Source organism: Desmodus rotundus, chromosome 2 (genome assembly GCF_022682495.2).
Source record: "Desmodus rotundus isolate HL8 chromosome 2, HLdesRot8A.1, whole genome shotgun sequence".
Classification (NCBI taxonomy): Eukaryota; Metazoa; Chordata; class Mammalia; order Chiroptera; family Phyllostomidae; genus Desmodus; species Desmodus rotundus.
The window spans coordinates 51,981,592-52,007,875 of NC_071388.1; the positions used below are offsets into that span (position 1 = coordinate 51,981,592).

Sequence of the window (26,284 nt, forward strand, 5' to 3'; positions counted from 1 at the left end):
GCATTTGGGAATCATGTAACTGTAACACTCTTCAATACACCAAAGTAAACTACTTTGTTTTCTTGGCCAACAATGTATGTTGCAATAAGTTTATTGTGTTATGGAAAAGTGCCTGTTAAGGAATACCATATACGGTACCTAGTTTTTGAAGAATTGTAACATTACCACAACTTTGCAAAAACTCAGACAACTATTGATACTATGTATTTATGCATGAGTCTATACTTGTAAAAGAGGCTACATATTTTCCATTGATGACTCTAATGCTAACTCTTTATGCCTTTGTATAAAGCTAGAAATTATTTCACTATTTTAATCACAGTATTTTGCTTTGTAACCAATGTGATCTTACTTAAAATTGTAACATATATAGGAACTTATATATGAGGCCTGTCCAGAAAATATGCAGCCATGTACTAGGAAAAATCGAGACATTTATTGAAGAAGATACAAGATACAAGAAACATTGTACATAGGATAATGACACCTCAGTCCCCTTCAAGGTAGATACCTTGGGACATTACACAGTTCTCCCAGCATCTCTTCCACCGTTCAAAACACTCTGTAAAATCCTTTGTTGGAATCACCGTTAGCCGCCCTGTTGTATTTTCCTGAATCTCATCGACGATCTGAATGAAGTCCCTTCTCTTGCAAAGGAGATTTTAGTTTTGGGAAAAGCCAGATGTTGCAGGCCGCCAAAACTGGTCTGTAGGGGGGTTGAGTCACCTGGGTAATTTGATGTCTCACCAAAAAAGTCTGCATTAGACTTGAAGCATGGGCAGGCACATTGTTGTGATGAAGCTGCCAATCACCAGTTGCCCATAGCTGTGGCCTTCTGAATTATCCAAATAGTTTCCATGGAGTAATGTTCAAGCTTAACGCAAAATTTGACACAGATTTGTTGCTCTACTTGTTACGTTATTTTGAATGCGATGGCCTCACAGTACACATGCTCACTCAACAGTGTCTGTTGCCCCCACTGACTAGCACAGTGAGGTCATCATTGTTTGCACATAGGCATTCCAGTCCACTCTCCTTGGCTGCCAGGTTACATCAATGTCACTGAAACCATTCTTGTTATATTAACAATGGTTGGACTTTTTCTGGACAGACCTTGTATATTAAGCTTACCAATATCAGCATTCAATAACATGTACCTTTAGACCACTAGCATTTATTTTAATTTTTTCAGTGTTTTACTATAATTCACTGTATTGTCTTCAGTTATTTTTAGTAGGCTTATGTTTTAAAAATGAAGAAAAATTGCATATACTGAAAAGTAAGCCTCTTTTCCACTCTGCCTCCAATCCCCCATTTCCCCTGGAGAGGCAGTCAGTGTTCCCTTGTAGCCTCCCAAAAATGTTTTATATACACGCCTAATAAAGCTCCCTTTTTACCCCACCATACTTGTTTTTCTGCCCCTTGCTTTGTTCTTTTAAGTGTACATCTTGAAGATTGTTCTATATTTTTCTATTTGTTTCACTTAAATACCAAAGGACTTGAATCAATTTCTTTATACTTGTAAAAGCAAAGTTTTAAAATGAGAAACATAACATTGCATGGGTAAATTGATTTTTCAATAAACTTATGTGCTGGCTTTGCCTGATTATGGGAGACTAAAGACTTTTAATGTAGTTAACAAATGATGTAACTTTGAGTAGGCCTGACAAAGAATAGAGCCCCAGGCATATTTACCATTTCAAATGGAAGGTCAGCACAAGGGCCTTTAAGTTGCAGACTTCCTGTGGCCTGCAAATGCTAAAATTGGACTACTGTTTCAAACACTTGAGGCAAGGGACAGAAACCGTTTTGAGCACGGAAAGGCAGGCAGGATGACCAAAACCACAGAGCTCAAAGCCAGCCTCCGTTAGAATTAGCATTTTGCAGACCTGGAGGGTTGTGTTTGAAAATCCTGAAAGGACGGTTTGACCTTTTTCAATAGAAAATTACTTCGTCTGTCAATAGTTTTAAATATAGTAAAATATTTTAAAAGTGAGAATTGAATAAAATGTGGATGTTTAATGCTAAGATGTAAGAAACTGCATCTGGGGTGTAAGGTGAATTCTATTTACCTTTTTTTCCTACTCCAGTGATGTGAGTTTTTCAGATTAAATAAAACAGTTTAGAATCAAATAGTGGGCAATGGTATATCTATTTCAAAACAAAAAGATTTAATTACACATTTAATTAGAAATAGGCCCAGAATAATTATAAGATGTAGAAATCTGTCATTTTGAAAGCACACCAAAAACACTGAACACGTTGGTGCATACAGATCATAAATGACGATGAGCCATACCCTTAGAGGGCTTCACTCAGTTGAATATGATTTTAAATGATGAGTGAAAGTTTATAATACATAAATTATTTTTAAAATGATGTTATTTCCCTGAAAAGTTGCAAATCTTCAGGGATGATGTTGAGCCTGCTATCCAGATACAAGTACAAAAGAGAGAATTTGCCGCTCAGCTTTAGTTCTGGTTACTTTATAAAACCTTCATTTTCACTTATTTCCTGAAGTACGTATTAACTCTATAATGTAATTAGTTGTACATAAATGGGACGCAATATGTATTCATTTTTAACTTTATATTGAATAGCCAGACCACTAAGTCATTGTAAAAATGAGTTGCCCTGGTACATATCAGAAACCTTAAAAATGTAATTCCACCTCGAGGTATTTATTTTACAGAAATAAATGTGGGTATGTATAGAAAGTACAGATATTTATAAGCATCACGATTGCTGCATTGTTTATAATGAGATATTAGAAGCAGTGGAAATACTCTGAAACAAAAGATTCACCAAATAAGTTATGACATAGTAATATGTCACCATTAAACACTATTGATAAAGATCATGGAAACATATAAAAATTATAATGTAGTATATTCATAATTTTCATTCTGTAAAAAAGTACATGTGTACTTGAGAAGTAGAACAGATAGATATAGACAATAAAATGATGCACTGGTATCTCTGGATTGTGGGGTTATGGATAATTGTAATTGTAGGTTTTGGAAGGCAGCTGTGCTCACTACTATACCACCAACACTAATTTTCTGTTTTGGGCATATGTTACCAATTACTTTCTACAATGACTGCTACCTGTTTGCTTTTCTTTCAACCCAGTTTTACATGATTTTTCTTAGGTTTGTATCACTTGCTCAGAGTAAGAAGGGACCCCCACAGGGCAAGGGAGAGTTGGTGGCAGTGGCTGAACGTGAAAGCCACACGTTCCATCTGCGGATCTCAGACTCTTCTTACTTGATTCTATTTGTGGATGTTGCTTATGTGTTAAAATTTTACTTTCTGATCTCTTCCTTTACATTACACATGCTACACTTTCCTCAACCTCCACGCGTAGTTTCCTGAAATAGAGGGGTAAAATGTAAATGCACCCTTTGCAGGCTCTTAGAAAATAGCACAGGGTGTAAAAAACAGGTGTTTCTTACCAGGGGATCTATTTCTATTTGTTCCTTGTCAGCCAGGCCTCTCAGGTGATTTCTTCTAGGTATTTCACTGCCTGTGTACTCTGTATTGCTTAGATAAATGTTTCTAAAGGGCTCTCTTTATAACAATCCTTTTTTTTTTTTTTAGATATAAAGACCTGAAGGTAGTCTTTCGTGTCCAAAGATGGAAAACAGTACCACTACCATTTCTCGAGAGGAGCTGGAGGAGCTGCAAGAAGCATTTAATAAAATAGGTATGCTTGAGAAACACTAAATGTGATGTCACTCTTCTGCTCGATATCAGTCTTCCAGGAACGGAACAATACCTTTTATTGCTTTTTCCATGACCCATTTACCCCAAGATTTTTTTTTTTTCTATCTAGGTTTCACTGGATTCTTTTTCTTTCTGAAAGATAAACTGAAACTGGGCTTGAATTTCTAGGACAATTGTACTTTGAATTCTTTGATTATTTCTTTGCAAAGAATAATCCAGGTTAATGAATGACAGTGTAATTGAATATGCTTAACATGATATCCTCATTACAGAGAAAAAATATAGAAACACTTCCTTGTCTGTGAACTGAACTCTGGCCTTTATGTGCTTGTCATTAACAATGACACTTTTTGACTTCATGCAGAATATTTTAAAGTCTTAATATTCTTTTTAAAGGCCATATGGCTTATTTTCCTTTTCCCTCATGAATAATTTAAAAAATCTTAGTGTTGTTTTTAAAGGTTGTATGTCTTATATTTTTTCTGTCACTTTTTAAAGCCATTCACTGTTTTGTCTTTATGATATTATCATTTTAACAGCTTTGTATTTTTCTTCCAAAATTTTTCATTCTCTGTTGGATCGTGATTCTCTTTCATTTTGCTCTTAGAAACCTGTGACAAACAAGGAGAATATAAATAACCATATTTTGCTCTAGTCTGCAAAGGCATGCACGTGAAAGGTGAGCCCCTGAAAGCTGAAGTCAGTAGACTTCGGGATGGCGATACCACCACCCTGGCCCTTCCCCAGTAGGTGCCTTTTCTAGTGCAGCCGATGGAAAACAGTGAGGTGGACCGGGGAGGATATAATAAGCACAGTTTTTTGCTTAGATTTCTCACAAACCTAGTGAATAATGACAAAAACTAATGTCGATGAAATACAGAGCAGAATGAATTTGAGAGATCAATAAAAAGAAAAAGATTTAAGGTTAAAAAAAAATCCCTTCAAGAAAAAAAGTAAAGCTCTCAGGAAGCTTATGACTTAAAAATCTTTGCTGTGCAATGAAGTGAAGCCTACAGATCTCTGGGCCCTTCCCCTTCTCCCTGTAGAGCCAACTCCAGAATAATGCAAACCTCCCGAATGTAGTCTTCCTGGTGCCTGAATTAGGCTCACAGTGAATGCCTTAATCTTGATATGATTTCTAAAAAATTGTCGTTAAAAATAAATTTTATAGGGTATTGTATGCAGTGCCCAGAGTCTTTTCAAGACAGAAATTAAGAAATTATTGGGATATTCTGCTCATTTTGAGCATTGAAATAGAGGAAGTAATAAAAATGTACCTCTTTAATTTGGCATTTCTGTTATTTTATAGGAGTAGTTTGGTAGCTTGAATGAAAGTGCTACCTAGATCTTAGTAAAATAAGTGAATTAGTAATCTGTTTGCTTTGTTTAGCACACCAACTTTAATCTCTTTGACTCATAGACATGTAATCCTGTAATACGTACTTAATGATATTTTGAACTAAGTAATTCTGGAACAGTTCTGACAGCAGGATAATTTGCTCTATATTTGCTCTAATAGAGGAGTATGTACTTGCTGACTTTATTTACAAGATAAATTGCTACTCATAAAGTCAGTAATCCGTCTGCTTATTTGTACCAACACACTTTTCTCAGAGGCAGTGGTACATGCCCATCTAACCTAACCAGGTGGGATATTTTGGTGTCTCTGTGGAGAAGTAGGAGATTAAAATACTTGTCTTATGGTTTTTATTGTGTTAAGATAGACATAAAACTTACCATTGAGCGCGCAGTTCGGTGGCATCAAGCGCATTGGCACCGTTAGCACTCATCACCACCCAGCGATCTCTGAAACGTTTGCATCCTCCGGTACTGTCGCTATACCCGTAACTTCTGACTCCCGCCCCTCCCCCACCCCACCAGCGCCGCTGCCATTCTGCTTTCTGTCTCTGTGAATCATGTTTGGTTTTTTGTGACCGGCTTATTTCACTGAGCATCATGTCTTCAGCGTTCATCTATGTCGTAGCACATGTCATCATTTCCTTACTTTGAAAGGCTGAATAATATTCTGTTGTATTTCTGTACCGCATTTTGTTTATCCCGTCATCTATCCCCGGACACTTGAGTTTTTCCTACCTTTTGGCTACTGTGAATAATGAATGCGGGTTGCCATGAACGCGGGTGTGCAAATATCCGTTCAAGTCTCTGTACAGAGACTTTTAGTTGTTTTGCATGTGTACTCAGAAGTGGTGTGGCTGAATCCCATGGTAATTTTGTGTTGGATTTTTTGAGGAGCCACTGCACTGGTTTCCAGGGTGGCTGCACTGTTTTACATTCCCACCAGCAATGCACACGGGTTCCAGTTTCTTCAGATCCTTGACAAAACTTGGTATTTTCTGTTCTGTCTTGTTTTTAATATAATAGTCACCCTCATTAGCTTGAAGCAGTATTTTATTGTGGTTTGGATTTGCATTTCCATGATAATTAGTGATGTTGAGCATCTTTGCATGTGCTTATTGGCCATTTGTGTGTCTTTGGAGAAATATCTTAAGTCCTTTGCCCATTTTTAAGTTTTTTAATTTTATTTTTCAGTTACAGTTTATATTCAGGAATATTTTGTATCAGTGTCAGGCGTACAGCGTGGGGGTTAGACAGTCATATACTTTACAAAGTGTTTCCCCCGATATTTCCAGTGCCCACCTGGCACCACACGTAGTTAGTATGATACTGGTGACTGTATTCCCTGTGCTGTGCTTCATGTCCCCATGTCTGTTCCATTTTTAAATCAGGCCAGTTGCTTTTTTGTTGTTGTTGAGTTGTAGGAAGTCTTGTTTCTTTTGAAAGTGTGATCTTTATAGTTATTTAACCCAAGCCTTGATTTCATCTTTTTAAAAATTGGAATAGAGTTATTAACTAATTCAAGGTTATAAGGATTTCATGAGATAAAGTAAGTCAAGTTCTTTAACAAATCTTGGCACAAAATATATGCTTATAAAGTGGTGTCTATTATTTCCGGTCACATCACACCCAAACCACAGAGGTCATAGGGAGGGAGCTGGGATTTAAGCACACACATCTTTCTGGCTTCAGAGTCGTAACTTTTCACTGTTCTTGTTGGTTTAGCATGGTGGGTAAGCAGGTAGATAACTTCCTCTATCTTGTTTATCTTGTTTATTTTTAAATATTCCCTACCACGGTGCTACTATAGACAGCCTAGTCAATTTTTCTATTTCAGAATTACAGGAACCAATTCTGAACTGGTGATCTAGTAAATAATGAGTACATGGTGATATACTAAATGATGAGTGTTGGTCTGAATTCAAAGAAAGCAGTATTAATTATTGCAATATCAAGCAATGTAGCTTCCTAACTAACTTTTGAGATACAGCAATACTTTGGTTATTGGTAGATTCTAAGTTGGACATTTTCCATTGTTCCGAACAGTATTAACTTTAAAGCTTGTGCTTGCAACTTTAAAAGAAAAATGTCTGTTTTTTATCATTATTTCTGTTATAGTGAGGGCAGCTCTTTTATGTGAGGAAGAAGAAATATAGGGACCAAAGCAACTGCTACCGAATGAGCTGTGAGGTCCTGGAGAAGGTGGACCCAGGCTACTCACCTACCAGCCCAGGACTCTGCTGCTGCTCTGGGCAGAAGCGCTTTATGTCACTTTTGTTCTGTGTCAACAAGCGATGTGCAGTCTCTAGGAAGAACCCAGGGGAGGGCATCTCAGGATATGAAAATGCCAGAACACCTATTTCCAAAGGTGCAAATATAAGTGTGAAATTATTTCTTGAACACTTAATCTCAAAATGACATCAAACGTGAGTCAGCCTACATAATGATATCATAAATACATTATGAAGAAGCGATGCATTATTAACACGTGAAATAGAACTGCCGAGTGAAACGTAGACCAGAAGCGCCTCACGTGTATCTCACATGCACACGTTTTATGAAGTGTGGGTCCAGCAGATCCACTTTGTAAATTCTGTGAAGAAGTTCAAGTCCAGGGGGATGCCCCCTCATGACCATGGCTGCTGTATTTCTTTAGAGAGCTGAGACTTCCCAGTGCTCAGTTCTTCGAAGCTTACTCATATGCTACACCTGAGTTTTTCATTTGTCGGAGCAGGGTTTGTGCTATGCATGTAAAATACATATGGTGGTCCTATAGGGGAAAGTCCATGTAAATACGTTTTTTTTCATAAAGTGCATAGAATACCTTATCCAGTTCGAGTGCAGGAGAAAAGGTTACTGCCACTTGGGAAACAAACCTGAAAGGTTCTACTTGCCTGTGAACCTTCCCAACAACTATCTCCATGCACCTCTCAAACAGAGTACAATGGATATTTTATATTTTTATTTTTTAAAAGATTTTACATTTTTTTTTGAGAGAGGGGAAGGGAGGGAGAAAAAGAGGGAGAGAAACATTGATACACTGCCTGTCGCATGTGCCCCAACCCAGGACCAAGTCAGCATCTTAGGCATGTGCCCGGCTGGCATCGAACTGGCAATCTTTTGCTCTGAGGGGTAACACCCAACCAACTGAGCCACACTACAGTTGATATTTGACAGCTCATAATTTATCTTACAGATATTGACAACAGTGGGTATGTCAGTGACTATGAACTTCAGGACCTGTTTAAGGAAGCTAGCCTTCCTCTGCCTGGCTACAAAGTGCGCGAGATCGTGGAGAAAATTCTAGCAGTTGCTGACAACAACAAAGATGGCAAAATCAGTTTTGAAGAGTTTGTATCCGTAAGTAATCTAACCCTCTCCTGGCTACTAAGCATATTGCTCTGAGAACGATTTTAATAGTGCCGTTGTCTCTTGGTTAAATCTGGCTACAGACACCAGAAAAAGGGCTGCTTTAAAATTGATGATGATGATGGTCAACTGTGATGATGATGACTGTGAACAACTGTGTCCACATTCATTCCTAAAACATAAGAAAAAAATCATTCTCTGATTGTTGGGGTGGAAGTCAGTCTTCAAGAGCAATAGCTGTTCATGCTCTAGTAAAATTGTAGTTGCATTCAGTGCCCACTGACTTTTTCTGTGTGCAGAATAGTTTAAAATCTTAGTATTTGGCCTTGAGAAGTGGGATATTTTCAACCTGAAATAGCTAAGATATGGAAGCATTACCTTCTAGGAACTGGTTATTTCCTTGAGATAAGCCACATCTTCAGTTTCACGAGGGCCACCAGGTACATTTTGATGCTGGCTATGATAGCACCATTTCATTGTTAAACTACCTCAAGACTCAAAAGAACTGAACAAGATGGAAAAATAACATATGACTCAACCAGTAAAAGAAAAATAGACCGTAGCACTGAACACCGACCTGTAGAACTGAAATATGATGTATTTCAAACCTGTCAGGCCAAGAGAGATGATGGGCTGAGCCGCCGTGGCCAGCTGGCAGTTGAGCAAGGACTGTTCCTTCTTTCCAACACCACCACCACGACTGTATCTTTTATATGAAAATGTAACCATTAATATTATTAAATATTTATGAAATGTAAGTTTTCTGGGTTTGTATTCTTTACTCGTTAAGCAAATATTTGCACTCCTTTCTTGCCAGGACCTCTCCTAGGCACTGTGACTAAGGTGTTGAACAAAAAAAGCTATGGTCCCTGCTTTCATGGAGTATGCATGCGGTGGGGAAGGCAGAATCACAAAAATGGATGAAAGACAACTGTGACAATTGCTGTGATGGAGCAGTACAGGTTTCCTTAGAATTCGGTGTAGAGGCTGGAGCACCCAGGGGCTCAGGGAAGGTGTCCCAGAAGCTGTAAAGACTTGAGCCAAGAGCTGAACAGATCTAAGGGATGGGTGAGGGAAATGAATGATGTGCGAATGATGTGGGAGGCAGGCAGAGGTGATAGCCTATTAGAGGCTCTGTGGCTTTGGAGATGGTAGATAGTCTCAAGCACCTGGGAAAAGACTCAGTGTGGCTGGAGCTGAGATGGTTAAGGGAAAAGGAATAAGACTGGACAAGTAAGTTGGGGTCAGGTTATGCAGGGTTTTTGTAGGATTTTTGTTTTCAGCCTGAGAGCAGTAGTAAGCCAGTAATAGGGGAGGAATAGAGTGTGAACTGATATCACCAGATTTGCATTTTTTAAAACTCACTCTGGCTGCAGCTTGGAGAACTGATTAAATTCAATCTAACTGACGTCTAGAAAGTCCAGTGAGAGAGTGGTTGGACGACTGGTTGGATGAAGCCTACAAGACTTGGCTTCCTTACAGTAACGTGTCTACATTTGAGATGTTCAGACAGGAAAACACCTGCATTAAGGCATTTAAAACTCTATTATGTGATTAGTTATTCTTTAATTTCAGTGCAGAAGATCATGGCAAGTCTGGAACAGTTTTAATGTGTTCAATTTAAGCTCAATTATAACAACATTTCTTCTAGTGGTTGGAATGCAAACAGTGTCCGTTGTGTGTTACTGGTAAAATGACATGAGAGTTACCGGTGAACACAAGCAGTAAGTGCAGGAATACTTGGTTAGTATTTCTTCCAAATAAATGAAGAAGTCTAATTCATTTTCCTTCATGTTGTAAGGTTTTCTATGATTAAGGCTCAATTTTACTTTTATCCCATTTCAGCTAATGCAAGAGTTAAAAAGCAAAGACATCAGCAAAACATTCCGAAAAATAATTAACAAGAGAGAAGGGATTACTGCTATTGGAGGAACTTCGTCCATTTCCAGTGAGGGCACACAGCATTCTTATTCAGGTACCTCCCGCTCCACATTTGATCTGTTAGTCATTGATTCTTCAGCAAGTCTCATATTCATCAAATCTCAGATGCCATTTACTGTAATTCACATTGTTGTTTTATGTACAGTTGAGGGAAAGTCAGACTAAATTATAATGTGCTTTCATACTTGAAATGTATCTCAACTTCAGAGATGTCAGAATGAAAGATCCTGGAATCATTGAAATCAGCGAGTTCCCACTGTGTGTCAGGTGTAGCACAGGACACAGAGATTAGAAACAATGGAAGAGTATTACTTATTTTCAGCACTGACAGCACATAACCTTTGAATGGATTTTTCATCCTGGCTGGTAAAGTGAGTTTTCCTTTAGACCTGATCTAAAAATACAGTGGAGAGGTTTACTGCAGGGACTTTTCCCTTCCGTTTTCCGGGAGCTGAGATTGCTGATTCACCTTTTATCAAAGGACCAAGAGACGAGAGAGCTCAGTACCTGATTTGCTTGATCTGATAGAATCATTGGATTGTTGCCCAGTGAGAAATCCAGTCACATTAACTCTTAAGATGAGATGCCTTGCCCCATTTTAAGCTTACGGCACAGCCGTTGAGATGTCTCAGAGCCTTTGGCCAAGTTCCTTTTGCTCATGTTAAATAATATAATTAGAGCTGTGCTAAAAACGTCCACAGGGGCTCACTGTAACTTTTTCTCCTTTCTTTCCCTGAGATCTAAATCTGTTACAGTATCTTCTTGATTCTTTTCCTTCCTAACTGATTTTCTTCTCACAATATACTTGCACCTCTCCCACCCATCGTATTATCTCCTAATCATTTCCCACCAAGGAAGTGCAGCAGTACCTCCATTTTTTGAAATGTATTTGCTCTTTGACTCCATTTCTGCCTGTCCATTCTAGTGAGAAGGCTTCTTCCTTTTCTTTCTTTCTTCTTTTTTTTTTTTTTTTTTTTTTAAAAAAAACCCCTTTTTATGGAGGTAATGTACACATTAGCAAAGTCATGTAATCTTAAGTGTACAGCTCAGTGAATTTTTGTAAGTGTATATACACATGCTTTAGCTTCGTCCATGTAGCTGCCAGCCTGATCAAGATGTAACATTGCTGTCTCCTGAGTAGTTCCCTAAGGTCTCTCCCCATAACTCTTCCTCCCTAGAGGTAACCACTTCTCTGATGTCTATCACTACACACTTTTGTAAATTGTTTATTAAGGTATAAGACACACATAGTAAAGGTCACAAAGTACACTATTCCTAAGTATATGGTTTGATGTTTTTACATAGGAACACAATCATGTAACTATAATCTAGAATAAAATATACAACATTTAATTGCTTTTTTTTAAGAACAGCTTTATTGAGATATAATTGCGATAGCGTGAAGTTCGCCCTTTTAAAGGATCCAGTTCAGTAGATCTCAGCATTTTCACAGCCTTGTGCATTCATCACCAGCACCTAATCTAGAACCCTTTAGTTACCCCAGAGAGGAACCCCACACTCAGTCGCAGCCCCTGCCCATTCCCCCCTACAGCAGCCTCTGGCAGCGTTAATCTACTTTCTTTCCATTTCTATAGATTTGCCTGTTCTGGAAATTTCACGTAAATGAGATCTTACACTAGTGGCCTTTCGTCTGACAGACTTCCTCACTGACACAATATTTTCAAAGAGCACGCATGTTGCGGCCTGTGTTGCACTTCGTTCCGTTTTATTGCTGAATACTGCTCTGTTCTGTGTATGGAGAACATCACATTTTGTTTATCCTCTCATCAGTTGACAAGCATCTGGGTTGTTTCCACTTCTTGGCTGTTCTGGTGAACCTGCACGAACATTCGTGTTTGCATTCTTCTGTGGACTTATACTTGGGATTCTCTTAGATATATACCTAGGGGTAGAATTGCCAGGCCATATGCTAAGTCTATGCTTAGCATTAAAAACAAAAACAACCCGCCAAACTGTTTTCCAAAGTGTCTGCACCATTTTACATTCCCGCGAACATTGTATGAAAGTTTCCACTTCTTTACTCTCTCTCCAGCACTTGTCCCTTTTCTTTATTACCACCATTCTGGTGGTTGTGAAATGGTGTCTCACGTCTTCTACCTGGAACGTCCTCCCTTTCCCTGCCCTCCTTCACAAGTTAAAGATTTGTCTTTGAAGTAGTACCTTTTCCACAAAGCCTTTTCTTGATCTACCCCAACCAGAACTGATTATTCCTTTTTTAAAAATTCTTGGAAACATTGCTTATATCCCTCTTGTGGTGTGTTTATCTCCCTTATGTTTCATTTCCTTGTATGTCTGTTTTATCTAATCATTATGATACAATATCTTCGTAGTCTTTAAATCCCTAAACTCTAAGCCCCAGAGGAGGTATGGTGAGGCAAGGAGATCAGAAGGCAGATATGTACAAAAGAGAAATATTAGTAAATGTTGGTGTCTTTTTGATTTTCTCTTACTCTGTGTGTGTGTGTGTGTGTGTGTGTGTGTGTGTGTGATGGATTAAGTTTTGAGGTTACCTGCCAAAGTTCCTTCCCCACTGTATTAACACAACAGCATTTGTGCCTGAAGGTCAAGGTGCCCACCCTAGAAGCCATGTGTTGAGCAGATGAGGGTGAAAGTGGCTGAGAGTAGTACTGGTATCTCGATTTGTGCCAGTTTTCTTACAGAAGTTCCACAGAAATCAACCTGTTTTATTCATCGGAATAACTCTTGATTGAAATCAATGTTTCTGTTGTAAGCCCCAAATAACAACTCCGTAAATTTTTCAGGGGTGATGGTGGGGTGGAATTTATTGCTATGGATATTTGTTTCTTGTATTTTTCCCCTGGTGTGTTTGTGTGTGTGTATGAGTATCTCACCTCTGATGGTTTGATTCTCATGCATTTGTTCTCAAAAGCAGTATATATTTGGAAAGATTTTAGAATGAAACTGAATATTCATTATGCTCATTTAAGATATATATCTTACTCCTCCTCAATGTAACAGATTAAAAAGTGAAATGAATTCCCCTTTCTCCTTTTCTTAAACCCTTTAGAAACCCTTTAGTGTTTTAGTAGAGTTTTAATAATCGGCATCTATCATATTTTAACAAAAATGTTTTTATAGTGCAGTGAATTTTGTGAAATGAGTTTCGCTACTAAGAGTTTCTGTTTTCAGAGGAAGAAAAAGTGGCTTTTGTTAACTGGATAAACAAAGCCCTGGAGAATGACTCTGACTGCAAGCATGTCATACCCATGAACCCCGGCGACGACAGTCTTTTCAAATCGCTCGCAGACGGCATCCTTCTTTGGTGAGTCGGGCTTTGGGTTACTGTCTCCTAGATGAGTATTCCATGCAAATTACAGTTCAGCAAATCCATTGTCTTTTGGAATCAGTTAACAAGTAGCTACATAGGTTTTGAAAAATTTATATCACATAGAAAATGAAGTACTGTGTGTTTTCTAGAATTTTCTTTCAAATGTAATTGCTTAATTTTCTGATGTCTTTTTATTCTATTACCTTAATAATGCCAGGAAACCCTTCAGTTAATCCTCTGATACATTTAAAATGTTCACAGGGTTTCTTTTTTTTACTTCTCAATAAGGGAGTATTGATTATTGACTGGGATGGGAACAAGAGGAAATGCAGAAGAAAGATATACCTCATTTGTACTTAGATAATGCAGTTTACCCTTGTCGTATCCTTGACTCTCTGCTGTTTCTGCTCGCTCCATTGTCAACTCTTGAAGGCCAAGTCTTATCTTCGCTGTGTGTACTATAGTCCCAGTATAGTGTTTGGGACAAAGCGAGTGTATTTTTAAGTTTATAAAAATGCAGAGAACTTACAAAGATGAAAATAATCATCAAAAATATTCTTATCACCCCTATATAGCCATTATTAACATTCTGGCGTATTTTTTTCTGTGTTTTTACTTGAAACGAAGAAAAACCCACCCATGCATATAGGGTATCAGTTTTTAGGACATTACATATAAAATACACTGTAGTTGGATGAATGAGTCCCACTCTGCCTACCTCCTCTATGGGGAAACCATTCAAGGAACAGGCAAGGATCAGTTTTCTAACTCAACAGAAAACCCTGTTGAGTTAGACTCTGGTCTAGCGAGGTGAAGAGACATGAGAGGTACATAAGTGGGAGGCCCCTGGGGCTGCTCCCCCTCCTCGTGGGAGGGGCGGGCGGCGGGAAGGGACAGTGTCAAGTGAGGAGTTTGACAGGACGCTGCACCTGTCAAGCGGTAATGCAGGTGTCCTGAGGCGAGTTCAGGTAAAACAGAAACCTCCCGTGGAGCAGAAGGGCAGAAGCTCACTCCATCTTGATGCACAGCAGGAACGCAGACTGTGAAAGTGGGGCCTCGTGACTGAGAACAAAAAAGAAAAACTGTGTACTGTGACTTCCACCTACAGTTCTGGTCTCTTCCTCTGACCTTGAGAGGAAATTCCTATCATGAATTGAGTGGGTATTTTCCAAAGTATATTCTAAAATATAAAGATAAAATTTATATTAATTTCTTTAAAACGTTTGAATTATTGAAGTTTTAGGAAGACCAAGTCTCTGGTCCCTTATCTTTCTGCAACAACAGTAATTTTAACAGACTTAAATCCACTTAATGAAAGTTGGCTTCTCAAGAATTTCTTTGTTTGGAATGTTGTATGTTAATGATCATTAAATGAAATAAAGACAAGACTCACATAATGAACATGCAGGACTGTTTTTATAAATTAGGAGGAATTGCTAAGGTTATTGCAGTGAGTGATAGTTTTTTTAGGTTAGGGAATATTCTTTAGATTAAAAAAATTATTTTTAGAGAGGGAAGGAGGGAGAAAGAGACAAAAAGATGGAGAGAGAGAAACATCTATTTGTTATTCCACTTACGCATTCATTGCTTGCTTCTTGTATGTGCCCTGACCTGGGGATCAAACTCACAACCTTGGTGGATCAGGATGATGCTCTAACCACCTGACATGCCCGACCAGGGCTAGATTTTTAAAATTAAGTCCCTGACGTGAATTACAATATAGTATTGTAAAGAAGTAGATTATTACTACTTTTCAAAATTTACCTATTTTGTCTGCTTGAAAAAATAAACTAAAAACATTTCCAGGAATCTTAAATTGTTCGCATTTTCTCTTTAGCAAAATGATCAACTTGTCCGAACCAGATACAATTGATGAAAGAGCCATTAATAAGAGAAAGCTCACCCCTTTCACTATTTCTGTAAGTATTTGCCCTTTGCCAGTAATCATGTTACTCTGAGGAATGTAAAGCCTTTCTTAATGGAAGTTTAGGCCCAAGTAACACCTATGATTTAACATAATTTCAGTTTCATATAAAAACTAGTTTTTACTAAATAAAAATTCAGCTGCATGTTGTAATGAATTAAATTAAGATCCAAATTATGTTGGATGAACTTCTTTACTTAAGATAATAGTATTCAGGTTATATTATAATTATTGGTATTTTTATTAATGAATATTTGCGGTATGCCAATGTTTTCATTGGTTGAGAAAAGAAGTGCATAGTTTTACCATTTCACAAAAATTTTAGCTATTCTTTTTGTATGAAATTGTTCTGTAGTCAGCCTGTCCATTCACATTTTGTTAAAGTTCAGGAATTTATAATTACCACCCTTTTCCCTTCAAAATCTAGATCAGTGGGTGGATATTAACATTTACGAGGTACTTACTAGGTACCAGTCAGCGTTCTAAACATATTACAAGAATTATCCCTTGGACTCCTCCCAGCAGCCTTAAAATAAGATCCTCTGATTTGAAAGATGATGAGACATTGCGCAGTGTCAGAGCCAGCGTGTGATCCCAGGGGTCTCAGTGCGGAATGCATCCTTTCCATCCCCGTGCCATCCTGCCACTCTCAGGTGGCGGTAGCCATAGCAACTGTTCAACGGTTGCTGATCACACTGCAGCGGTTAGAAGTGAGCATTGCCGGGCTTTCCTTCATTTCTGGTGGCAAGTGCAGTCCTTGATTTGGCTGACGTTGTTAAGCGTCTTCTGTAAGAAAGTTTTGTGTGACCTTAGGGCAGTGGCACATGGTTAATTTTGGACTATCCAAGGGGTCCTCCCATTTCCTGTCATCCTTGAGAATTACGCAATTAAATGTTGACTGACATAACTATTTGTTCCCCTCTCCAGTAACCCAATAGTATTGCATATCCTTAGCAGAAACTACTATTCTTGGAGAAGCCCACTTCTGATTGTAATTGCCAGATTTTTTTTTCGTATCTTGTGTCAGGATGCTTCGTCTAATATCTGTGATTGGTGAAAACATTCACATCAGTCTTATTTCTAGAATATGTGTCACACAATTTTTTTAAGCACTGAATCTGAAATACAGCATTTCTTAGTGTTGTATAAATTTATTTGGTTTTACTTTTAATCCTTGTATGCAGTGCATTAAAGAAAATAAAAATATTCTGTAAGTATTTTCTAATAGCTCAGGATGAGTCTGAGGGGCTAAGACTTTTACAATATTATTTTTCGACATAACAATCTTTCACTATGGATAGGGTGTAAACAGTCTAGGTTTCAAGGATGCTTGAAAGAATGTACTAATGTAGAATAGAAAAGACAGGCCTCTGGGAAGGAGCAAAGTATCGCTGTGGGTATTAAATCTGTCTTGTTTATTTAGTAGTTTTAGAGTTCTGGGAGTAGATCTGCTAGAAAACTACCAGTTTTCCACGAAACTTTATCCCAAAGAAGCCTAATTCATTTGTAAAAGATTATACAGATAGTGATAATGCAATTTTTCACTTCATGATAACAGGGTTATGTAGGAACATGGTGTATGAAAGAAACACAAAAGGAGGAAAACGACATACAGTAACTATGAAAGCAAGGGAAGGGGCCGATCAAGTAGTTAATAGCAGGACTCATTTTTTTATCTTAGAGACTTTCATTTCTCTTCTACTCTGTGTATGATTGAACTTCATTTTCTTGTTTATTGTTATTAAAAGAAAAATTATATGAATAAGACTGAAAAGCAGATTAGTGATTTAGGGACCTAAAAGTCAGGAAACTAACAAGAGTGGATATTAGAATTTGAATCTGTTCATTATAACACATAAAAAATTCCAGTGCAATTAATATATTCACGTGTATACAAAGTATATGTGTATATATTTTATACAGGCATATGTATACAAATATACACACAAAAAATGACATTAATTTCACCTTACATGCAATTACAGTTAAAGTAGGGAAATCACAGATCCCATTTGGGTGCCCCGAATGAAGTAAAAGTGATAATATATCAAATGATGAAATCTGAATAACAAATAATACCTTTATTCTCACTGACCCAATTAGTGTCTAGCACAACCCTCTCAAGATTAACAGAAGTGAGCTTGTCTTGAATTGAAACTTTATGGAAAATAAAAATGTGCAAAGTGGTATGAATTAAAAGAAAAACGTGCAATACTCATATGAGATTGTTAGTAAAAAATCACACAGTTGATGAATCAGAATAGAAGGGACGTGAGAAGCCGTCTGAAACAGCAGTGGACATCTTCCTGCTTTGTAGAGTGGGCTGTATCTTAGACACGGCTCAGTGGTGCACAAAAACGCGGGAGAGAATGGGTGGGTCACTCGAGTTAAACTGCTGTGTTTGCTTGTGTCTTTGTTAGCATCTCTGTGAAGATACTCTGCTTTACAGATTAGGACACCGAAACTCCAGGAAGAACCACAGCTCTCTCATGTCCCCATGGTGGAGATTCCCCCTTGTCCTTGTCTCTCCCCGCCAATGCAGGTCTTCGGGGAGGAAGGCTGAGCACTCAGGGCAGTAGTCTATGTTAAGACTTGGGGAACAACCTCTTTATGGGGTTCTCCTGCATCTTCTTGCTCTTAAGATGTTGGGAATTGGCTTTAGACAACAGTGCTTGTCCTGTTTCCTACATAGCGGTAGGGCAGTAATGTTGTATTTACCAATTAGAAACTACCATTTATTCGATGAAGCAGATTTTAGCTTCTTTCTTTCAATCCATTTTTAAGCTAATTGATTATAAATCATTTGCTCTACCTGTAAAGCCAATGGTTTTGGATAAAATTAACATCAAAAGCTGATTGTCCATGTATCAACAACATGACCAGTTGATGAGACAAAGCTGAATTTTACTGCTTACTGCAGTTAGACAAAAAAACTTACCTGCAAAGCCCTGGCATTGTCTTGGGAGCTCTAAAGGACATTCTGTCTGGGCTGAAGCATGGGCTGTGTGAGTGGAATATTAGGAGATGAGTCCAGAGTCCAATATTAGCAGATAAGGGGTTTTGATTGTCATATTATGAATTTGGACTTGACCCTCTCATTTCCCTCCATGCCTTTAATCACTCTTACCCATTCATCCACTTATTCAATAAATATTTATTGAATATGTACCGTGTGTTAAGTGCCAGGGAAACAAGCATATCAAAAACCTTTGTTATCATAGAGCTCATACTCTAATTGGGGGAGATATAATCATAAGCATATAAGTATATAATATGTCAGAGAATGCAAAGGTATAAAATGATGAAGAATGAGTGTCATCAGAGGTTGTGGTAATGCTTGCTGTTGTGTGTGGGGTAATTAGAGAAGGCCATTAGGTGCATTTGAGCAATATTAAAGGACCTAGGGATATTTGGGGAAGTGTTCCAGGCAGAGGGAATAGCAAGTTCAAAGGTCCTGTATGGAGAGTGAGAGGACATAGTAGGAGTTACAGGGAGTTACATTTGAAGGGTTTTAAAGTGAAGGAACTCCATTGGGTTCTATTTTACCGAGGTCACTGACAGCAGAGTGTTGTGGAAGATGGAGTGTTGGCGGTTTGAGATGGGCGTTAGGACAGAATTAAGACACCTGGAAAAGGCGCTGACCATTTCCAGAGGTATTAAGCAGGTGGAATTGGCAGATTTTGGTGCCTGGAAGTGGTAGGCAAGGAAAAACAAGGATTTCCTCAGATTTCTGACCTAGGAAGAAAGAAGGCAAGAATGAATGTTGGTCCTATCAACTGAGACAGAAAATAAAGAAAAACCAGTTTTAGCGGGGCATTAGAGGAAGACCAGGGAAGTGTGGCAAGGAAGCATGCTTCAGTTTTGGACGTACTGAGTTTGAGGGGGGCTGGGAGAAGGTGTGGGTTTGAAAGTCATTGGCATATAGAGGTAATAGTTAAAACCGTGGAATTTTTCTTTTGAGTAGTAGTGTTTTGCTTATTTAAATATTACTTATGTTCAAAGATCTGAAATTTCACAATCCATTGTTTCTTATTTACCTTCACGACGTGTTGGTAGGACTTTAGAAAAGTAGTTCCTCATGGGTATTTTTCTTTGCGGCACTTCAGGAAAATTTAAACCTAGCCCTGAATTCTGCCTCGGCCATTGGTTGTACGGTGGTCAACATCGGCGCACAGGACCTCAAAGAAGGAAAGCCCCACTTAGTCCTGGGACTTCTCTGGCAGATCATCAAAGTTGGTCTTTTTGCTGATATTGAGATTTCCAGGAATGAAGGTATGATCATAAAAAATATTTATTCTTCATTGACATATACCTACTACAGGGAGAACTTACATCTCAATATTTTCCTCTCAGCTCTGATTGCATTGCTAAATGAAGGCGAGGAACTAGAGGAGCTGATGAAGCTCTCTCCCGAGGAATTACTGCTGCGATGGGTGAACTACCATTTGACCAATGCGGGATGGCATACCATCAGCAACTTCAGCAGTGACATTAAGGTTTACATTTTAATGTTCAAGTTTGGGACAGCGAATAGAATGTAAGAGCAAAAGGGATGCAGACTTAAATTTGAATTGAAATTGAATTCAGAAGGGCACAGTGTCAGAGGTGAAATTTTGCGTTTCTCTGGGAATGCTAATTATAAAATCTTATATTTAAAAAATTCTGGCTCATGGGCTTTTAATAAGAACTACAGCTGGCTGTGAGAGGAAGGAGATGCTCCTTAGCATATTGAAGCATTCTTTGCATTTTATATTTCACGGATAGACTAAATTGTAAAGTGATTGTCAGTCTGAGAATGTATCTGTTTGCTGGACTAGAGGCCCATGTGGGCCTGACCAGTTCAGCACTCTCACGGCCACTTTGCCAATGACCAGCTACTAGGGACGCACATTATCCAAGGGCCCAGGGAATCAGTAGATGAAAGGAGGTCTTCAGGTAGGTCTGTCAGCCACGGGAGCTGCAACACTTCCCCCTACTGGGAGACCATTGTCAAGGAAACTGTGACATTCAGTTGGCCCAGTAATAACTTGCATGGATACTGCCCAGACAGGCATTGCCAGCTTGGGTCCCTGTGACTTTTTCTCCTCTGATTTTTTTCAGGTTAATCAGTGTTGACATTAATTCATGTTTTCTCTTTAGATATGTTAACACCTCAGTCAGGTTATGTTTTTGCCATAATGGCCTAGATGACAATCTCTATTTGAAGTGACATTGTCTGCTTTCATCTATTCCATGCTCATTTAAATTTTTACTTTTATATAAAATGGAATATAAAATGGGGCTGTCTTTTTTTTTTCTAAAGTAAGTTTATTGGTCTTTAAATGGCTCAAATTGCAAATAAACCAATTGGGTAGTGGCATCAGCCTAAGATGTGACATCTTTGTCAGCTGACTTCAAAGCACCTCAGTACTGAGGACAGGAAAGGTCTCAATGCACAGTCACAGTGTTCGTGGTTCGGACCCCGGGTTGAATAAGACTGCAGGGGAGGTTACAGGGCCACCGCTGCATTGGTGCTTTAGTTCAGCACGTGGCACGGCCATGGAAAATATGTAGTGAAAGATGCACATCTCAAACCCTTGAAGGACAAGTATGTAACACGACACACTTAGGTGTAATATCTAAAGAAGGTGAGTTTCTAAAAAGACTGTTTTTGTTAACTTTACATACACATGTTACCTGAAATGCCTGAACACATCTTTGACTTAGTGACATTGGAAATGAACAAAAAGGAAAAAAAACCTCTGCGAATTGACTTCTTAGCTCCATTCCAAAGCAGAAAAGAAAAATCCGACAGTGGTAGTTTTCCCATCCCAAATCATGTGCTAGAATTCGTCCAGTGGGCACACCACATAGTGTTGACATAGGCCTGGTGTTGGGTGTGTGTCACTGTACATGATTATTCACTGTACTCAGGTTTGATGGCTTGATGTTAACTCTAGAGAGAGGAGAAGGTAGGGAGAATGAGAGGGAGAGAAACTTTGATCCGTTGCCTCTTGCACATGCCTGAACCAGGGACCTGGCTGCAGTCAAGGCATGTGCCGTGACCAGGAATTGAACCAGTGACCCCTCAGCTCACAGGCCTGTGCTCAACCCACTGAGCCACACCACTCAGAACTCTCCCTTAATTTTAAATGATAACCTTGCTGGGTAAAATCCTGGTTGTAGGTCTTTGCTTTTTATCACTTTGAATAGTTCATGTCCATCCCTTCTGGCCTGAAATGTTTCTGTTGAGAGGTCAGTGATCAGCTGACAGTCTTACGGCAGCTCCCTTGTAGGTCATTATCTGCTTTTCTCTTGCTGCTTTTAAATTCTCTCTCTGGCCCTGTCAGCGTGGCTGTTGGTTGAGTTGGTTGAGCATCATCCTGCAAAGCAAAAGGTCTCTGGTTCCTTTCCCGGTGAGAGCACATGCCTGGGTGGTGGGCTTGGTCCCTGCTTTCTCTGTCACACATCAGTGTTTCTCTCCCTCCCTCTGTCCCTCCCTTCCCTTGTCTCTAAAAATAAATAAAATCTTAAAAAAAAAGATTCTCTCTTTGTCTGTAACCTGTGGCATTTTACCTGTGTGTCTTGGAGTGGGCCTCTTTGGGTTTATCTTGTTTCGGAATCTCTGTGCTTTCTGGACGTGTGCACTTTTTCCTTCACCAGGTTAGGGAAGTTTTTGGTTATCATTTCTTCAAATAGGTTCTCCATCCCTTGCTCTCTCTCTCTTGTCCTTCTGGTACTCCTATGGAAGATCAAGACATTTTTAAGTGATAGGAAAATAAAACTTTTTAATAAACTAGAGGAAGTAGCTTTTCTTCCCATTCCCCACCACAGTTCACCTCTTTAACAGTTTAAGGGAGACTGCCCTCAAAATACAAGCTCATACATTATATTCAGGACTGTGATAAATGTAGGCAATTACGAAATCAGTGGAGCTTTGCTTCTTGGTGAAGCCACATTAATTTATTTTTTAAGTGAGTCTGAGTTTCAGTGTAGTTCCAATTCATGCTTTTAGTGACTCATAACAATTTTCAAAATGTCAAAGTAGTTACAGTGAATTGAGTCTTCAGTGGAAGTGCTTACACATTATACAATATTTATTAGTATGGCCAAGGTAAGAAAGGAGTTTGGGCTTTGATTATAAAATGCAGCATCTTTCTCTGATTCTCATGGCTAAACATTTCCTTTTCTTTTTTCTATTCTTTTCTTTGCTGTCTTCAGTCTCTGTAGCTCAAATTTCTGCCATTAAATCAAAGAATACCTTGTAAATATTAGTGCATTTTAGCAGGTTTCCACATAATCAACATTCCACTATTGGGCTCTGGTTTTCACCTCTTCTACAGAAAGCCGCCTTTTGTTTTCTAAATCTGATTTGTTACTACCCAGCAGTAATGGAGCACTCTCATCTTCTGTTACTCTTAAAGTCTGGACCCCTGAAGTCGGCTGTGGCTGCAAAGCATTCCAGTTCTGTGATAGTGAGACACAGCAGAGACCCTGCTCAGAAGCACTATTGTAATTGCAGTGGGCTGGGACGGCGGTCCACTCTCGCTCCAGTCCAGCACTGCCCGCTCATAGCTGTCTGCTCCACAGACCCATCATCTGTGGACTGTAGGGTCCACGCCGACTTGCCTGTACCACCACTGCCCACTGCAGTGACTTTGTATAAGGCCAAAGAATCCTGCCCCTTGGGTGTATTTATAGCTGCCTATAATGCCAGAGTTTTACCCAAAGGATTGACAATTATCTGGGACTTCCAGTCAAGATGGCACCATAGGTAATGCAGTGCTTGAATCCTTCCACAACCACATCAAAATTGCAACTAAACTGCAGAACAGCCATCATTCAAAAGTGCCTGAAATCTAGCTGAATGGAAGTCCTACAACTAGGGATGTAAAGGAGAAGCTTCATTGAGACTGGTATATGGGGCAGGAGGGGTGGACACGCTCAGTGGGCTCGATTCACACCCATGTGTACTGGATGAAAATTGGGAGGGATATCGGTCAGCTGATTTCCTGATGGAAACTTTGAAGGCCAGAAGGGAGAGGCAAGAAATATTCAAAGTGATAAAAAGCAAAAACTTAAACCAAGATTACTCTACCCAGCAAAGCTATCATTTAGAATCACAGCACAAACAAAGAGCTTCCCACACCAGAACAAGCTAAAGGAGTTCTTCACCATAAAATCAATGTTATATGAAATGTTAAAGGGTCTTTAAAAAAAGAAAAAAGAGAAAAAGTAGGAGCAATAAAATGGCAATAAGTACATATCTATCAGTAATTGAATCTAAAAATTAATAGTTGTTATTCCATTCTTTGAGATGGGGGCTGTTTCCTCAGTTTGAGCACTTCTTTTCCAGTGATGATTTTGTTCATTTTAAAAATCCTGTTTCGTTTCTTTCCTTGAAGGACTCAAGAGCCTATTTTCATCTGCTTAACCAGATTGCTCCGAAAGGTGACCGGGATGATGGACCTGCTATTGCCATTGATCTTTCAGGATTTAATGTGAGTAGAGTTTTTAATTAAAAAATTTTTTTTTAGATTTTAGTAAAATAAACATAAAATAAAGTTTACCATTTGTATCACTTGTAAGTATGCAGTTCAGAGGCATTAAGTATGTTTTCATGTGTGCAACCATCACCGCTATCCATATCTAGAATTTCTTGGTTATCCCATAGTGAAAGCTGTACCCGGTAGTAATTCCCCATTCCCCTTGCCCCTGAATCCCTGAGTTTGACTAGTGAGTACAGTCCATTGAGAATACAGTTCTCAACATGCAGCATCCTCTGCGGTGTCCTTAGCCCCTCCTTAAAGTTTGGTTTTCAGAAGTTTTTCCATGCCCTAAGCTCTAAGTCTCCGTGCCAAGTCATCTGGTTTTCATGAAGAAGGGGTACTGCAGGATTCCCACCTTGAGTATGTGTGCAGTCCACCCCACATCTACTTTCCCTGGTGCGACTATCACTGTGTGCTAGGAAAGGTAGCAACAAGCCCTGATGAGATGGCTAAGCAATCAATTATGAGTTCTAACTTACATTCGGAAATACACAAAATAAAAGATGACAATTCCTAGTGTTTATGGTGTAGGAAGGGCTGATACAGATCTTGATGCATCTAACACAGTTCCTAGGAAGCCCGTTCTTTAGTGTGAGTTGTAAATAGTAGGGATAGTTCTATCTAAACATTAAAATCTGGTCAGATTATACTTGCTGTGAAAATCTACTACGTACTTGAAGTACAATATCGATAATAGTTAGTTTTAAAGGTAACTTAAGTCATTACTTAATTATATTTCACATTATTATAATGAAACATCTAAGAAATTTAGTATTGCAAAAGTATGCAAATTTGCAAATTAGTTTGAGTCAAAAAATTAGGAACTTAAAAAAACGTGAAATTTCAAGCATATTCACAAGTGAACGGACCTAGTCTACTGAACTACGGTCAGCAGCTCTCCGCTCATGGTCAGTCTCCTTTCACATTTATCACCTGCCTGTTTCCTTGTTCCTCCATAGCGTTTGAAGCCAATCCTAGACATCATGTCTTTTTATCAATAACTATTTCAATATGGGTTTCTAAAAGATAAAGACACAAAATATAACCATAATACCTTACCTGAAAATATTAACAATAATCTGGTAATGTCATTTAAATCCTTAGTCAACAGTGACATTTCCAATTGGCTCACAATGTCGGATTTCTTTTAAAAGTTTATTTGAATTAAGATCTATATAAGGTCACATATTGTGATTTGATGTCTACCTTAGTAACATTTTATTGTTGTTTAGTAGCATTAAACTTATCACTTTCTCTGATTTTATTTACATTTCTACTTTTCTGCAAGTCTGGTGCACAGAATTAGATAAGTCATAATTCCTTTACGATACACTGGGTTCCTACATACCCATTTGTTCCTTCATTTATTCACTCTTTATTTTGGGGGCGGGGATGGATGAGAATCTTCCAGAATTAGATAGTGGTGATGTTTTTGGAACTCTGTGAATATACTGAAAATCACTTAATTGTACACTTGAAAATGGTGAATTTTATGAGATATGAATTATATCTCAACAAAAAATGTTAAAAATGCATATCATCAATCCAGTCATGAGAGAACATTAGACAAATTAAATTGAAGAACATTCTACAGAATAACTGGGAAGGAGTATGCCAGTGTCCTCAAGTGTCAAGATTGTGAGAGTGAAAAGGAAAAGTCTTAGGAACGACCTCAGGTTGGAAGAACCCAAGGAAACATGAGAACTAAATATTTTTGTAGTTGTTTGTTTTGAAGTTGGAACAAGCCTCCGTGAACTCTCAATTCAGCAAGACAGCTAAGACCTGATGTTAATGAGTGCTTCCTGATCCTTGTCTCTGCCTCACCTGGTGTGATAACAGCTACCTTGGATCTTAAGTTCATGTTCTTTTGCTTTTCTTTTTTATATACTTTTCTGTCAACCAAATGTATGCCTAACAAAATTAAATTATTTTACTTTTTAACTTCATATAATGTTTATCATGTACTTAAATTTCTAGTACTTATTTTAAATATATTGTATTCCTAAATCACTCATATTTTTGTATGTCATTGTGTGAACATAACAGTTTATTTATCTGCTCTCTATTGATAGGCATTTGGGTTGTTTCTGGGGTTTTTGCAATTGTGAAAAGTAGTGTTCCTTCTGATTT

General features: G+C 38.5%; 1 protein-coding gene and 1 pseudogene across 2 annotated transcripts in view; one reads left to right on the forward strand and one right to left on the reverse strand.

Annotated features, from left to right (window-relative positions):
• The window catches only part of PLS1 (plastin 1), a 93,743-nt gene that overhangs the window by 42,209 nt on the left and 25,250 nt on the right, over positions 1–26,284 (forward strand). For both annotated transcript variants that reach the window (XM_024556326.4, XM_024556327.4), the window contains exons 2-9: positions 3,601–3,706; positions 8,279–8,442; positions 10,297–10,426; positions 13,564–13,696; positions 15,540–15,621; positions 19,733–19,898; positions 19,980–20,122; positions 24,011–24,106. In XM_024556326.4, the coding sequence (XP_024412094.2) occupies positions 3,637–3,706; positions 8,279–8,442; positions 10,297–10,426; positions 13,564–13,696; positions 15,540–15,621; positions 19,733–19,898; positions 19,980–20,122; positions 24,011–24,106 (984 nt within the window). In that variant the 5' untranslated portion in view covers positions 3,601–3,636. The remainder of the gene's footprint in view (positions 1–3,600; positions 3,707–8,278; positions 8,443–10,296; positions 10,427–13,563; positions 13,697–15,539; positions 15,622–19,732; positions 19,899–19,979; positions 20,123–24,010; positions 24,107–26,284) is intronic.
• On the reverse strand, positions 22,418–23,444 carry LOC128780261 (ras-related protein Ral-A pseudogene; annotated as a pseudogene).